At 52.2% G+C, this 16283-nt stretch overlaps 2 protein-coding genes and 1 long non-coding RNA gene across 3 annotated transcripts; 2 read left to right on the top strand and 1 right to left on the bottom strand.

Annotated features, from left to right (window-relative positions):
* The first annotated feature begins 2896 nt into the window (after positions 1-2896).
* Positions 2897-4862, top strand: Tmem141 (transmembrane protein 141). The gene is made up of 5 exons (XM_005083767.4): positions 2897-3100; positions 3362-3428; positions 3614-3697; positions 3885-3992; positions 4400-4862. The coding sequence occupies exons 1-5, from the start codon at positions 3047-3049 to the stop codon at positions 4411-4413; spliced, it is 327 nt and encodes a 108-aa protein (XP_005083824.1). The 5' UTR covers positions 2897-3046; the 3' UTR covers positions 4414-4862.
* A 2843-nt stretch (positions 4863-7705) lies between these two features.
* Positions 7706-16237, top strand: Ccdc183 (coiled-coil domain containing 183). Its single transcript, XM_005083675.4, has 14 exons — positions 7706-7855; positions 8295-8416; positions 8817-8894; positions 9166-9333; positions 10103-10207; positions 11715-11837; positions 13112-13237; positions 13338-13392; positions 13819-13919; positions 14484-14644; positions 14853-15021; positions 15112-15222; positions 15297-15393; positions 16074-16237. Exons 1-14 carry the CDS (start codon positions 7786-7788, stop codon positions 16190-16192), a joined length of 1605 nt encoding a protein of 534 aa, XP_005083732.1. The 5' UTR covers positions 7706-7785; the 3' UTR covers positions 16193-16237.
* On the bottom strand, positions 11104-16077 carry LOC121140332. Its single transcript, XR_005877111.1, has 2 exons — positions 15807-16077; positions 11104-15335 (listed from the first exon to the last, which is right to left on the bottom strand). It is a non-coding gene; the product is annotated as an uncharacterized LOC121140332 (long non-coding RNA).
* Positions 16238-16283: the final 46 nt, after the last annotated feature.

Below are 16283 nucleotides of genomic sequence, written 5' to 3' on the forward strand. Positions count from 1 at the left end.
CAGACATAGCGGTCTGAACTCTGGGAGGGTCTGCAGCGGTAAAGGGCAGCAAGCAAGGGAGGTCCCCAAACATCAATGGCAGCCTTGAGGCTGAGACCCAGAGAGTCATCAAGACGACAGCCCTGGGGAGGAGTTGGCACAGCCTTCCAAGACCTGCTTCCAGGAACAAACCCATTAATGAGTGGACGGGCCAAGGGGAGGCCAATTCAGTGCCTGCTGTAGCCCTGAACAGAGGGGTGCAGCAGAGGTCTCATGGGGCTTGGAGTTCCTTCCCAAAGTCTCTCCTACCACAGCAATTCCATAGCCACTCTGGATACAGGGGACACAGATCCAAGTGGTCAGTGCTGAGTATAGTCCCAGAAAACCAAAGGCAGATAGATGGGGGATGGTGACCTCAGGAACTCTGGGAAGACAGTAGGCTCAACAGGGACCTGATGGTGGGCACAGGGAAGCTTTCAATGTCTGGGACTCAGTCAGGAGGAGCCCAGAAGCCACTGGGCAGATGCTCACACTCTACCTAAGAGCAAACTGAGGCCCAAAGGACTGAGTGCTGCTGAGAGCCATCACTGGCTCATTCTCAAGAGACAAGTGTCTCCCTGCTGGAAGGTTCAGAGGGTGAGGGCTACAGTGCAGCCCCATAGCAATGGAGCAGGTAGTTACAGTGTTATGACCAGGCCTAGGAGTACAAAGCCAGGACCCGCCATGGAAAGAAATGCCACATGTAGCCAATCAGGCCAGGAGCTCCCTGACCGTTGATGGCCACACACCTGGCCTTGCCACAGTTTCGGTCATTCAGCAGAGAAAAGTGGGCAGCAAGCACAGGAGGCAGAGGTAGCAACTTGAGTGACACCTACTGGCCTGGACCCTAAGAAACGAGAGCGCCAAAATACTCAAGCTGGCAGAGGCGCCAGTCAGGAGGGTGCAGATGGTACTTACATCCCAAAGGACACAACAAACTAAAGTGACTCTTTGGGGCAAACCTGGGACACCAGGGATAACCACTGTTCCCACGATAGGGGAGCTGCATCTTAAGAGACTCAGCGGGAAACACAAACCCGATCATTGTTGCTCATAGAAGAGGAGGAGGACCAAGGGACAAGTGCAGAACCTGACGGGGAAGGGGAGGCAGCAGAGGCTGAGTGAGAGGCTGGGGTGGGCATGTGAAAACAGAGGGGTCCCCACTCAGGGACCTCTCTCTGGATACCCCGGGGCTCCCAAGAGTCCTGAAGGGAGCAGGCACTGGTAACACCGACTGTACGGTCTTCGTGTCTCGTCTACTTAGGTACCAGCTAATGCCAGTTGGTAGGACTTGAGGGTACATTTTTATTTTTAGGAGCATCTACATTACTCTAGATTTCATACAAAATATTAATGACTTTAAGTAATAAGCAACAATCAATCTTTTTTATAAAGCTTTTCATTTTATGCATATGTGTGTTTATATGTATATGTGTGTTTTGCCTGCATATATGTCTGTGTAGCACATGTGTGCCTGGTACCTATGGAAGCCAAATGAGGAAATCAAAGTCCCTCAGACTGGAGTTATAGATGGTGTGAGCTGCATGTGGGTGTTGGGAATGGAACCTAGGTCCTCTGCAAGAACAGCCAGTGCTCTTAACTGCTGAGCCATCTCTCTAGCACCCAACCATCAATCTTTTTGCTGGGTGGTAGTGGTGGTGGTGGTGCCTGTCTTTAATCTCAGCAGTCAGGAGACAGGTAGATTTCCAGTTTGAGGCTAGCCTGGTCTACAGAGCAAGTTCCAGGACAGCCAGAGCTACACAGAGACCCTTGTCTTGAAAAGCAAAAGCCAAAACAAAAAGGAGGAGAAGGGGGACTCAGCAGATAAGAGCACTCACTACTCAGAGAGGACTGGAGTTCAATTCCCAGCACCAATAGCTTGTCTCTCATAGATGCCTGTAACTTGGAACCAGGGCATCCAATGCTCTCTTCTGACCTGTGCAGGCAACTACACACATGTGCACCTACCCACATACAGCATACGTAACTAAGAAATAAAAAGATGGGGCTGGGTCTTTAAACTGCTTACCATGCAACATGAAGCCCTAAGCCCAACCCCCTTTCCTCCCCTCCCCTCTCCTCTCTCTCTGAAACACACCCTCAAGTTCAGCCAATACTGACCTTCACCTCCCCAGTGCTAGGATGACTTGGGTACACACCACAGCCAGATGCTCAACACACTTTTCACCCAGATATAAATGCCTAGCAAAACCCTAACCCCACCCAAACCTGCTGCCCACAGTCTCTGAGCCCAACCCATACAGCTGAGTCCTGCCACAGACTATTGGGCTACGCCACCAACAAGGCTTCTAATCTGGAGTGAGGGATCTGCAGGGACACTCTATGGTAAGCCACACAACCCACTAGATTCCCTGAAAGGCATTTACGGCTCCTCTCATGCTTGGTTGGCAAAGTCACTATCAGGTGGTCCACACACCTGTGTCCCCAGAGTTCTTTTTCACAAACCATCCAATCTTTCTCCACTCCTGGCTCATACTTTCCAAAACGCTCAGCCCACCAGCTCTCCTCTGGAAACCTCTGGATGTCCCATGTCCTGGCTTCTCCCTGATCAACCAGTACTTTCTAACCTCCTGTGGGCAACCAGACTAGCTCTATGGACTCCTCCATAGGACCCCAGCCCTGGACATAAAACAGGCACCAAAAATGGGCTCAACTGAATTTCTGGAGTTTCAAAAGTCTCTACTCCTTTGTGACTTTTTGAGAATCCTTAATTATAGTCTTAAAGCAAAGTCCTGTCTCATGTAACAAGAACGATCATTGCGCTCTTGAAGGAGTGACGAAAGCCAGGGCTGCTTTCAGTGTCACAAAAGCACCAAGCTTAACTCCAAGACCTGTATGGGTCCAGGGGAGATCCAGTCCCTCCCCTCCCCGCCCACGTGAGCACGTCTAGGTTCCTCCTCTTAGGCCGGGCTTTCGGGAATCCTCTCTGCTAGTTCTGCGCAAGCCCGAGTCTTAGGCCCCGCCCCGCTCCCAGTCTGACTGTCTTCCCTGGAGAACCTGGCCAACCATGGTGAATTTGGGCCTGTCCCGAGTGGATGACGCAGTGGCCGCCAAGCACCCGGTGAGAAAGCTGGCCTGGGGTGCTGGATCTAGGCTTCAGAAGCTGATCTCAAGGAGACTACAGGCAGAGGGAGCTCCGTGAGGGAGTGGCGGAGGGGGGAGATCCTCCTGCCATAGGAATAGAGAAGCTGAATGAGTTTAGGGGAGGGTGGGATCTATCCAGTCCCCAGTGTCCCTACCCAAGGCCAGGTCATGCCCAAAGGAGGAGCAGGAGGGGAGGAGGAAAGGGAATGGAGCATGAACGACAACACCCCCATCCCAGGGACTCGAGGAATATGCCGTGTGCCAGTCGAGCGCCTTCATGAAGGGCGTTTTCACCTTTGTCACAGGTAGGCTGCTTCCAGGGACCTTGGGGTGCAAAAAGGACACACCTTAAAGGGAAAAATGTGTAACCTACTGTCCCACCGTGCCTGCCCAGAAGGTGGCGCCAAGTCATCTTGCCTGCACGGCAGGGGCAGTAAGCACCAAAACCACCACCTTGCAGGCTGATCAACGGATCCTTGGCTCTTGGCAGGCACTGGAGCGACCTTCGGTCTGCAGCTGTTCATTAAGCGGAAGTTTCCATACCCTTTCCAGTGGAGCTTCCTGGTGTCTGCCGGTGAGTATTCCATGATGGGTGCTTAGGCCCTAAAATGCATCCATTACTAGGGACCCTACAACGTTGGTGTGTTTCCGATAAAGGCTGGAGCCCACCCACCCTGTCTACCCAGAAGGAGCATATGCCAGATTTCCTGTGAAAAGCTCAGAGGTTCAGGTCCCCAACTCACCACCCTCCTGCTCTCCAGTTGTAGGATCTGTGGCCAGCTACAAGGTGACAAGAATGGAGTCTCAGAAATGCAGAGATCTCTGGCTCTTCCTGGAGACAGGGAAACTCCCCAAAGACATGGGCACAGGTAGGTGAGAGGGCCCCAGAGGGGCAGCAAGAAGTTTCAGGAAGACAAGCCCATGAGACTCCAATGATACACTGCTCCCCTTCCCTCCAGCCAGTCTTGACTCCCCTGGAGGGGCTGAGGCTAGAGAGATTACAAGGACTGAGAAGAACATTCCCTGGAGGAGGACCCAGGACATTAGGACGGGGCACAGCAGTTACACCGACAAGCCAAAAAAGTGTCTAAGATTGAGACCCTGGATCTGAGGGACCTCGGGCCTGCTTGTTTATTTTGTTCTTCATAGTCCAGGCTGACCTTGAATTCCTGTGTAACCACATCTGACAGGAGCTGTTTTTGTCATGACCGGACAGGATCAGGGACCCTCAAAAACCACACACCTGAATCCAGCTGTCTCCCTTTACGTCTTACAGATCGTCGCAACTAGAAGAGCTCTGGCTGCTGGGGTGTGAAGGATCTGATGCAGGGGAAATCCTGGAGCACAGACTCTGACACCATCTAACTCCAGGCTGACCCTTCGTACTTCACCAAACACACACACACACCCTTGAGTTTCGTCACCTGTCCTCTACACGTGTGCATGGGCAAGCCCGCCTGACAGCCTGTGATGCCATTGCTGCCCCAAATCCAGGACTTGCCAGGAGCCCAGTTCAGAAAAGGGCTTGGGAGAGGGGGTCTCCTCCGGAGCGGCAGGAAGCAGGGTGTCAGAGAGGGCTGTCTGTGTCCTGCCGCTCACAACCGTGGAGGCAGCAATCCAAAGTGGTGAAAGAGACTTGTGTATCGTCTCCAGTGTTTTGGGGTCCCTTTTCTGACCTCTGTGACCCAAGTCCAAGGATAATTATGGAGGGTTGTGGCTAATAAATGGTTTGTCCTTTTCCTGCCTGAGTTCTAACGCAATTAAACAAGAGTTGGTAAGATTGTTCAGTGGTTAAAGTACTTGCTGGTAAGCCTGATTACTTGAGTTTAATCTCCAAGAACCACATAGTGGAAGGAGTAACAACTCTCATGTGTGGTCCTCTAATCTCTACTATGGTAGATGGGTTCCCGTTACACATGCACAGGCACACATGAAATAAATAAATACAGGTATAATATTAAATGGTGGCAGCACATGCCTTTAATCCCTGCACTCAGGAGTCAGAGGCAGGCAGATCTCTCTTTTTTTTTTTTTTTTTTTTTTTTTTTGGTTTTACAAGACAGGGTTTCTCTGTATTGTTTTGGAGGCTGTCAGTCCAGCCCGGCCTCGAACTCACAGAGATCCACCTGCCTCTGCCTCCCGAGTGCTGGGATTAAAGGCGTGCACCACCACTCCCCGGCTAGCAGGCAGATCTCTTGAGTTCAAGGCTGGCCTGATCTACAGAGCGAGTTCTAGGATAGCCTAGGGGTCCACAGAGAAACCATGTCTCAAAAAACCAAAAGAAAAAAAGAGAAACAAAAAGAATGTAGGGGTGAAAAGATGTGGTCATGCAGACGTTCCTAATGTAGAACAGCTCCAGAACCAGATGTTCCTTCCAGCCATCTAGGCCATGTAGTTACATCAATGCTTCTCTTCCTGCAAGTCTGGGGCGGAACAGACGTAGGAGCTGCCAGAGTCCAGGCAGGGGCATGAGTCATGCCCACCTACTTGGCATCGGTGAAGACCCTTCCCCAAGAAGTTACAAGCAGCAGAGCTCCAAAGGAAATGGATGGGGGAGTGAGACCACGCATACCAACCAGCCCCATTAAAAGGAACAGAGATGGCCCCAACCTTGCATTCCAGGAACACAAAGTCTTGGCCTCCGCCTGCTCGTTCACCTCTACCGAGCTTGTCAACTGGATGTCTATGCGAATAAAGTGGTGGGCAAAGCGGCAGTAGGCCTCACATAGTAGAAGCTTGAGCTCCTATCAGTGTGTGTGCTGGTGCCAACAACATACTGCAGACTTGGGCAGATTAAAATAATTTTAAAAAAACATGTTTTAGCCCATGGTTCTGGAGGCCCAAGGCCCAACAGCCATTTGGTGGTGGCTGTCATTCTGGCAGAGTCCAGAAACATCATAGGTCACATGGCCAGAAAAAAAAGTATACATGTTGCATCATCTTCCTATAAAGCCATCAAGGTTTGGCCATGGTGGCTCTACCCTGGTAACTTAAATTCTTATCATCTCTCAAAGGCCCCACCTTAAATGACACAGTCCTGTTTTCTACCCTCTTAAAACCTCACAATGGGGTGGAGGTGGGGGTAAACTCCAGCATGAGCTTTGGAGGACAAGCCATCTTCAAGCCCTGGCAATGTCTTAAAAGTTCCCCTCGATCTCTTCCTTATTGTAATGGCTCCCACTTCTCAACCTAGCTCACCAGCTCTGGCTACTGCGTCTTCATCCCATTTAACAGAAAGAAGAAAGGGGGAGGAGGACGGTTCTTCCACACTACTGGCCAGAACTAAGACACATGGTACATCTGCTGACCCAGGAAGGCAGCCTTGCTCTGGACAGACATTCGTCCCACTAAAATTCAGGAGTTCTGTATCTGAGGGAAAAGAAATAGTCAATACTAGGGGATATAAGTTGACTCTGCCTCAGCTGGATACCAGGCTGGGACACCAAAAACTAGGGAGGTAAGGTGAGCAGCCATGGCCATAGCAGGTCCTTCCAGCCCTCTTGAGGATGAGGCATAGACCAGAAGGGAGTCAAGGGGTAAACAGAGTTTAGACTGAACAGGAAAGTGTCTAAATGTAAGGGATCCATGTGAGAAGACATAGGAAGATAGACACCAATGTGTCCTGTGTTATACACACGGTCTGACTACATAGCCCCCCAAATTCATACACTGAAGTACTAACCCACAGGATCTCAGAAGGCAACTGCTGGAGATGAGTCCTTTAATGAAGTGATTAGGGCTAACTGATGCTATGGGGACTAATCAGTCTTTCTGGCATCCTTGTAAGAGGAGGCTGGGACACAGACGGGCACAGAGGGACAACCACATGAGATCACAGGACCAGAAAGTATTGCCAGCCGAGGGGACACACAGCAGAAGAACCAGCCATGCAACACCCTGACCCAGCCTTCTATCTCCAGACTGAAGAATAAATGCCTGAAGAGTAAGTTTCCCACTGGTGCTTGGTTATGCAGACTAGGTTGCAGAAAGTGTCTGCTCACAAGCCCCCATGGTGTTTGGGGTTGCTGATTGCTCCCGGCATACTACTCGAAGGGAAGGGATAGGGCGTGTTTGCGTGGACTTGCCCCTGCCAATGACTTGTGAACCACGGTCCTGGGAGCTGAGGAAGGTGGGAGTCAGGTAGGGTGGCACCAGACAGGCACAGTTCTGGGAAAGCTGGAAGAGACAGACCAGTGACGGGCAGAAGCTGGGGTGGGATTCCAGGTCACCCGGTGCCTGGGCTTCCAACTACGAGTATGGAGAGAGAAAGAGGTCTCACCAAGCACTGACATTGAGGTTAGAAGTGGGGGGCGCAGTCAGCTGCTTTGTGGCCCTAGGGGCAGGGGAGGGAGCAGGAAAGTGGGGTGGGGGGTCCTGGGTGAGGTGGTGTATCACAAACTTCCCACCACTACCAAAAGGTCTCTGGTGTCCAATGGAGCTCCTGAAGCAGCAGCCTCAAGACTCATTTCCCTTAGGGCAAGCACCCTGAGGATGAAATCCTGGAAGGATGGAATTTCAGGGTTCCCAGGGCATTGAGAATCTTGGTCCCATCACAATGACCTGAAATTCCAAGGACAATCTCAACCCAGGCTCAGTTGAGCAGGCAACTGTGCAGGGCAGGCGAGAGGCACACGGGACCCCTGGAGGACCTTTAGGCCCACCATGAAGATTCACAACGAAGCGTCTGTGGAGATACAGATACAGGAGCTAAGGACCATCACTCGGCTCCAGGGTGAGCCTCACACTGAGGACTGCCACTCTGGCAACTTGCCATCCTACTACCCACCCAGGACCCCACAGTGGGCAAAAATCACAGAAGGGTCTGCCACGTGAGGGGAGCTTCAAGGAGATTTGTACATTAACCACAATATTGTTCCAAAGTTGGAGGTGCCGAGGAGGAATCTGCCTGTTTCTGGGCATAGGAGCTCTGAAAGAGACAGGGTTCCCCATCCCTGGTCTTAGCCTCCTCCCTCACACTCTGTACTCTCTGGAGAGCCTTGCAGATTACCACTTTGAGCAGGGAAGCCTGTGTCTTGCAGAACAGGGAAGGGGAAGAGGAGAGCCATGGTCAAAATGCTGTACTCCACTAGCCTCTCTGGGTATTTTGCTGAGATTTTCAGTCAGTCCCTTGGCCTACTGTCTGGTAATCTTGTTCCCTCTGTCACCTACAGAACAATGTCGGGCGCTCCAGATCCAGAGCGTGAAGGAGAAGACAGCACAGAACAAGGCTACACTGAGCCTCCTGCGCAGCAACCTCCGTCGAGGGGCCCAGGACTGGGCTTTGGCTAAGAAGGTGCGAAAGCCTCACTCCCTTCCTGGTCTGGAGACTAGGAGGTGGCTGCTCACTTCACACAGGCACTTACCCTACCCCTTTCTCTGGACCGGAAGGCCTGCCGGGATGGATACCTTTGTGACTGGTACCCAGGGCAGGTTCCCCAACACCCACCTGGAGTGCTTAGCACTTGCAGCAGGGACTCCTTGGGCTCTCTGACCTCCTTTCCGAACCCCATCACACTGGAGTAGGGATGTCCCTGGAGGGGGTACTGCTCACTCTGCTCAGGGGTCCCAGGACCAACGGTCTCCTTGCTGGGCTAGTGGTGAGTAAGTGGCTCTGAGGGGATATTCCTGAGTTATCAGTGTCAAGGGAAAGGCAAAAGGGTCAGGCTCCCGGCTCAGCCACCACCGCTCCACAGTATGATCAGTGGACCATCTCCAAGGCCTGCGCGAAGGATACGTCCATGAAGCTGGCACACTGCCGCAGTACTATGGAGGTAACGAGGGAGAGAGGACAGGGGTGGGGTGGGGTGAGGGTGGGGGACACGGACACAAGGACCAAAAGGATGACTTGCCCTCTCAGCCCCAGTTCCCGAGGCTCGCCCACAGTAAATGTTGCCTATTAGCAGGCCAGAGGCCGGCGGAAAGCGAAGCACGTTCCCTTCTCTTGCTTCCTATGGGGCAGCTGCGGGTCCCCACCTGCAGCCTCCCTGGGGTCTCTGCTGCGCTCCCTCTTGCACCCACACGCGGGCGCCCTTCCGGACCCAGGTGGCTCGGGAAAAGCTGCGTAAGTACGTCTTCGACCGTGTGAATGCACACAACGTGCTGATCCATCTAGCTCGGCGACGGGGACAGAAGCTGGAGAGCTTGCAGCTGGAACTGGCCAGCCTGCGGAACCAGCCTGATGCCACTAAGGATGAGCTAAAGCTGCTGCAGGTGCGGGCGGGGACGGGGCTCCAACCGTGTGCCAGAACTTCCGGGAGGGGCGGGACTGAGTGAGGAGGACTCCGAAAGGGTGGTTCTATGCCGGAGGATGTGTTACAAGGACAGAGGTCCACCTTCAGACAGGGGACCCTGTATTAGGGCTGGACCGCTGATTAGGCAGGGATCTGCGGGAAGGGCGTCTCCTTGGTGAGGATCTTTGTAAGACAAAAGCAAGTACTTTAGTTGCTGAAACTGGCCTCCAGCGAAGGGGTGGGACTACAAATAGAAAAACCTACCAACACTGAGTGGGAACCCGAAGGCCGGAGATGTTTTATCACACAGCTGTAAACAAAGTCATTTTATACATGGTGACTAGGTGGTGGATAAAATGTACAATAACGCCGGGCGTTGGTGGCGCACGCCTTTAATCCCAGCACTTGGGAGGCAGAGGCAGGTGGATCTCTGTGAGTCGAGGCCAGCCTGGTCTACAGAGCGAGTTCCAGGAAAGCCTCCAAAACAATACAGAGAAACCCTGTCTCGAAAAAAACAAACAAACAAACAAAAAAAACAGAACAAAAAAAATGTACAATAACGGCTTCACCTGCAGGGCCTGGTGGCAGGGGCAAGGCTTGTGTGAAAGGCCAGCCTCTCACTCCCGTCACTCACTCACCCCGTGCCCTCCTGAACAGGGTTCTGCCTCTTCACACCTGATCTGAGGTTTCTGGGAGGTGGGTCTTGTCACCAAGCCTTTTCAGTGATCCGACTCCACCACTACCATCAGATTATCCGCCAGCTGGAGAACAACATTGAAAAGACCACGATCAAGATCACCACCAGCCAGAACATCCACATGTTGTACATAGAGCTGCTGGATTATCTGAAGAAGGTGAGACCCTCACCCAGGGAGCCCCACCTGCCGCCCTCTTCCAAGCAGCCAGCAAAGCAGCCCTAAAAGTGTGTGGAAACTTTCCTTAGAGAACTTCATTTCTGTTGAACCATATGAGCATATTAGGGGGTACACTGGTTATTTGGGCTTAAGCCTTGGCATGGTAGCACAGGTCTGTGATTTCAGCAGGGTTTACACAGTAAGACTGTCTCAAAAACAGATAGATGCAAATCATCACACACACACCAGACTTTTTTCTTTCGTGTATTAAACAGTTTAGTTTGGGTCTTTGAGGGTCAAAGCTGGGCCATACTCCCCTCCCAGGAAGTTCCCTAACATGGTTCAGGTTAGACTCCTTTCCCACCTCCCAAAATATGCTGAACACACAGCTTCCTGAGCACTGGGCTGGCCTTCTGTATTGGAAGCAGGAGGATGCAGATTCTGACCCGTGGAGCCCCAGGGAACCATGGCCGTGAATCTTACTAGGCACACTCCCACTATAGCTCCCACAGAGCAGAGCATCTGGAGTGGAAGTGGGGGAGAAAGGGCTTCAGGGCAGCAGGGTATTGAGAGCTGCATGGTGGACAGACCTGAAAAGGTGGCCAGGAGAAACCCCTAATGCCTTCACCCTAAGAAAGGGAGTAAATGAGTGGCGTGCCATCGCTAGGGAGCAAGGGCTGGTGTGTGGGCAGATACAACAGCTTCTCCCTGCGGGGGTCAGGGAGCCAGGATCTCAGCATCATGCTCTGGTCTGTCCCTCTTACCTGACCCTAGTGCAGCAGGCTCAACTGGAGGCCCCGCCCACTTTTCCTTCCTGTGTCAACCCCTCCCCACACCTTCACTGGGTGTTCTTTGTAGGACTTTCTTTCCAGAACAAACACACTTGAGGCAGATCCCCATATCCACATTTTTTTAATTGGCAAAGATTCAGCATGTACAGGTTTTAACAGCAAAATCTCAACAGCTAGGCTTCCTTGTCTATAGATGCACCTAGCCTTGTGCTAAATATGCTATCTTCTCCATCCATCCTAACAGAAACCTTCCAGAAAAGTCAGGATTACCTTAGAAAAGCTAGGTGTGATCCCAAGATCACATAGCTAGCTGGTTGGAAGTGAACGTCACTTTGAACCCTATCTGGCTCCATGTCCATCTTTCAAGCCCCTCTGTTCCACTTCAGACCAAAGATGCCTCCAAGCAAACCATCCTGGGTTTAGAGTTGACCTCTGCTGGGGTACAACACTGAGTCAGTCATCACATCTTCTTGTCCTGGGTAGTGAGAGTTCATAGATCACCAATGACTATCCATCCATACTAGAGCACTTGTTTCTCCTGTGACCTGCCCAGAGGCTGGGCCACTGACAGAACCCCTACCCTGTTCCCAGGCTCACACAGTCTGGGAATGAAGGATGGAAGAGAATCAGAGAGCTCAGGAAAGCCAGCATAGGGTATGATGGCACCAAAGGGAGCCATGGCTTCATGACCATGTTGCCTTTGCCCATCCTGATAGGTTCTGGCAGGCTATCCCACAGAGCTAGACAAGCTTCAGAACCTGGTGACCAACTACTGCTCAGAGCTGTCAGATATGACAGTCATGTCCCAAGATGCCATGATGATTACTGATGAGGTCAAGGTGAGTTCCAGGATTGGGGAACCATCAATTGCTGGCTGGCCTGATCCTATCTTGTTCAGGACCCATCTGAACATCCTATGCCTACACTACCCATTATCCCTGAAGAAATCCATTCTCAGCCTTGCCAGTTGACCTACTCACCCATGGGACAGAGAAACTTGATTTGGGGACAGAGGCCATAATAGATGTGGCCAGAACGGGGGCATCTATTCACCTTATCACTACCAGAATCCCTGTCTCTAGGGAGACAGGACTAGGGGCCCAGCAAGCCCCATCCTCCTGATGTGGGCAATTCATCTAGTAGCCCACCATATCATATCTCCGTCAGTATGGCAGAAAGAGGCAATGGGTTTCAGAAATCTCTAGGGTGGATTTCCAAGGAAATATGCTTGAATAGGCTCTGAAAGGCCAGCGCAAAGTCCAGGGGGAATCAGAGCACAGAGGGTGACATAGCTTCCCTGCATGAGTCAGTGGAGGCTACAGGGTCCTTAGGCTTACTTCCTCCGAGAAGATATAGGGACACACGGTCAGACTGAGCTGTGTGCTGGGCACGGTGGCACACGCCTTTAATCCCAGCACTCAGGAGGCAGGGTCAGGCAGATCTCTGAGTTCAAGATCAGCCTGGGCTACAGAGCGAGTTCCAGGAGAGCTAGGTCTGCACAGAGAAACCCTGTCTTGGAAACAAGCAACAAACAAAAACCCACCACAGATTGTATTTTATAGTGGCATGCATTGACTGCAGGTTCCAGAAGGTGCCAGAGCAGAGCCACTGGCTGTGTGGCTGGGCCAGTGGTATAACAGGGGTGGCCAGAAGCAGACAGGGCAGGGAAATTTTTAAGGGGTGACCACAGTGGCCTCAATAGGAGTGGTGAGAGAGAAAGAGAGCAGAAGTAGGGAAGGAGGGATGATAACTTTCAGCCACAAGAGCAGAATGGAAGAGAGACCGGGTTTGAGAATAAAGGGGATGAATATCTTTTAGATGTGTTAAATCCAATTTAATGAGTTCTAAGTGGAACAGGCCAGGGGGCAGCTAAAGGCCCGGGACTGGAGGAAAGGAGAGAGCCTGGGCTAGAGGGAAAAGTCAGTAGGCATGTGTTAGCCAGGAGTCTCTGCAAAGGGGGCACCAAGAAGACAGTGGAGCCAGTAAGAAGAAAAGGATAGCCAGCTCTCTTCCACAGTCCAATGGGATGAGGACTAAAAACTGGCCCCTGGCTTTAGGACCCTGGGAGGGCCCTTGGTGAGACAGTGTCCCCACTGAATCTTTATGTCCCCAGAGGAACATGAGGCAGAGGGAGGCGACCTTCATCGAGGAGCGAAGGGCACGGGAGAACCGGCTGAATCAGCAGAAGAAGCTCATTGACAAGATCCACACCAAGGAGACCAGCGAGAAGTACCGCCGTGTACATCTTGAGCCACGCCCCATGGCAGCCCTCACCCACTGGGGGAAGAGTAGGGGGGAGCCTTCACGTCTCGGTCTCACCTGGCTCTCTCTCCCATCAGGGCCGGAGGGACTTGGATTTCCCCTCCAATCTGATGAGTACAGAGACCACAAAGGGTGAGCCTCAGCGCCTTGCCTTGTCCAGCTAAGGTCTCCAGTAGCCAGCAGTGACTGGGACTGCCCAGCCAGGTCACCGTGAGGCCAGTGGTCACGAGGGTGAGGAAGACAGACAGCCCCTGCCTCTCCCTGACTGTCCCTGAAGAACCTGAGGGCCTATGGCACAAGGTGGCTGCAGGGATGCCATCTCTAGTAACTAGAGCTCGGTCACCCAGTGACATCTCAGAACTGCTTCCCAGAGCCACGTGATACCATGCTGCTCCCGGCCCTTGTCTGTTCTTGAGTTTCCCAAGGTACTCTGAAGGGTCAGGCTGAGGAGAGCAGGTATGGGTACCACATGAGGCTTCTTTGAAGCCTGAGTGTTTATAGAGTCACCAGATAGCCACTCTTGCACACTGACTAGACCTCCTTCTCTACTCTGTCCAGTGAGGAAAAGAGAAACTTCCATAGCAGACATGGAATACCAGACAGAAGTGACTGCCTTAGTAGAGAAGGTCAAATCCGCTGTGCAGTGCTCCCACCTCTGGGTGAGTCTCCCTGACCCTTGGAGAGTGACTAAGCTAGGCCAGGGCATAGGGTGCTCTGCAAAAAGTTCACAAAACTTAACCTTCCCCTTGGAGGTTCCCAAACATGATGCTCTCAAGCCTGGAAAAAATTTTTTTGAGGTATGAAGATACCTCCAGTATATGGATGGCATGTCCCCACAATATTCTATATACAGGACAGAGTCTGCCAGATTTTGAAAGTCCAAATGCTAAGGACCTGGCCCCAACTTGACAGTCACAGTGAACAGCTGCTTCTTTTTGTCATAGACAGGTCTACCTGAGTTACCACTGTCAGGCCTTGAGCTCCCATCCATCTTGACTGAAGGTGACACATGGTTACTTACCCTCTGCCTGTCAGGAAAGCCACATATCAGGACATGTACAGGCAACCCTCTGCCTAGCCCCTCATGAACCTTAGTGCCCAAAGTAGCCAGTGTTATGGCTGAGCCCTAAGTACCAGGAAGCCGCACTAGCCATTGGGAAGAGCTAGGAGGCCCCACTACCTTTCAGACACACACCTGTCTCTCCCTGCCCTGGGCTGGTTAGGACATAGCTGGCCGCTTCCTGGCCCAGAAGAATACAGAGGAGAACCTGGAGCTACAGATGGAGGACTGTGAGGAGCGACGGACACAGCTGGAGGCCCTGATGAAGAAGCTGGAGCTTGAAGAGGCGCTGCTCAAGTTCCACCAGACACCCAGCACTGTTGGGTATGTTCCAGGGCTGCCGGATGGCCCCACGGGTACAAGCTGCACACAGCTATTGCCAATAAGCCTGTGCATCTGCGGCGGAGCTGAGGACCCACCTGCTTGAAGCTGAATCTATGAGCCCCTGAAGCTGACACAACACCCGGTTCAGGACCCCCGTGGGCCCTGAGTACTGCCCCACCCTTAACTGCTGTGCCTGCCTTCTCTGCAGCTTTAGTTCCATCGAGAAAAAGATGAAGACCATGCTGGAAGAGGAAGAAGCAAGGCTCCAGCTGGCCTACAACAACATGACTAAGAGCCAGCAGCTGCTACTGGCCATCCAGACGGGTATTGACAACCTCTACATCCGGCTCATTGGCATCACCTTGCCAGCCACCCAGGTACCAGCCAGCCCCGGGATGGGGAGCTGCTGTGCACGGAGGTCCTCAGGTGGGGCCGCCAGAAAAACAAGCTGCCCCTCCGGCCCACAGAAGGAAGTAGCAATCTCTGACACCCTTGACGTGCACGGCAAGCTGGAGTATTGCGAGGGGAAGCTCATATACCTGGTTGACCGCATGCAGATGCTGTCCAGAAATGAGGAGGTAGCCCTGGGCCATGGAGGGGTACCTGCGAAGCCCAAGCCCTCTCCAGGCTGATAAAGGGTGCCGCCCTGCAGGTGGACACAAAGGTGAGAGACGCCCTGGAGTCTTCAACTCTAAAGGAGAAACATAATACCAGAATTACCTTTGAGGACCAAGAGGAGGACATGATAGGTGAGGTCCTGGGTACCAACCACAGGGAGGAGGATGGAGAAGTTGGAACAGAGACCATAGCTGGAACTAGATAGAGTCTGAACTCAAGTCAAGAGATGGCATACACTCTGCCTGACTCGAACACGGGCAAATTGGGTGCTAAAGGGAAAGTTTGTTTGTTTGTTTGGTTGGTTTTGGTTTGTTTGTTTTTGAGACAGGGTTTCTCTGTGTAACAGCCCTAGCTGTTCTGGAACTGGCTCTATAGACCAGGCTGGCCTCAAACTCACAGAGATCCACTTGCCTCTGCCTCCCAACTGCTGGGAAAGGTTTTAATTAATAGAGGTGATAGAGGTTAACCTTTAGGGGAACTTGTTATTTTTTCTGAGACAAAGGAGCATACCATGTCATAGGCCAGAAAGGAGTCCAGAACAAACCTTTAGTGGAATTTCTGCTGCAAAGGCAGGGTAGGTGAACGGAGGATGGCTAATCTTGGCAAACGCTGGTTCCTTGGCACCTGGCCTTGGGTGACTTAGGGCAGGGTCGGTCGGATCACAAGAGTCTTCAGTCATCGATCCATCTCTGAGATGAGCTCCACACACAGGAGGAGGCCCATGGCAGCAAAAGCAAATGGGTAAAAGGGGGTGGGGAGTGTCTCTGTCTCTGAAAAGAGGGAGCAAGTCACTCCTTTCTTACTTGTGTAGAAACCTTCCAGTTTGCGGACGTGGACCATAGCTACGTCCCTTCGCGGGCCGAGATAAAGAAACAGGGCCAGCGGCTGATTGAGGGGAGGCTCAAGGTATCCAAAAAGAAGAAGAAGTAGCCCTGTCCGGGCTTTAGTACACAAATAAACATTTTTCCAGAACTACCCTAGAGAAACGAGAAGCCACTTAACTTTGAGGGCGGGGAGGCTC

The sequence above is a fragment of the Mesocricetus auratus genome, unplaced genomic scaffold (genome assembly GCF_017639785.1).
Source record: "Mesocricetus auratus isolate SY011 unplaced genomic scaffold, BCM_Maur_2.0 Super-Scaffold_100004, whole genome shotgun sequence".
Classification (NCBI taxonomy): Eukaryota; Metazoa; Chordata; class Mammalia; order Rodentia; family Cricetidae; genus Mesocricetus; species Mesocricetus auratus.

Coding starts and splice junctions, on each gene's coding strand:
- Tmem141 (XM_005083767.4), top strand. CDS start 3,047: ATGGTGAATTTGGGCCTGTCCCGAGTGGATGACGCAGTGGCCGCCAAG. Junction 3,101..3,361: donor CAGTGGCCGCCAAGCACCCG/GTGAGAAAGCTG, acceptor CCCCCATCCCAG/GGACTCGAGGAATATGCCGT. Junction 3,429..3,613: donor CGTTTTCACCTTTGTCACAG/GTAGGCTGCTTC, acceptor GGCTCTTGGCAG/GCACTGGAGCGACCTTCGGT.
- Ccdc183 (XM_005083675.4), top strand. CDS start 7,786: ATGAAGATTCACAACGAAGCGTCTGTGGAGATACAGATACAGGAGCTA. Junction 10,208..11,714: donor TGCTGGATTATCTGAAGAAG/GTGAGACCCTCA, acceptor CCATCCTGATAG/GTTCTGGCAGGCTATCCCAC. Junction 15,223..15,296: donor TGCTGTCCAGAAATGAGGAG/GTAGCCCTGGGC, acceptor GCCGCCCTGCAG/GTGGACACAAAGGTGAGAGA.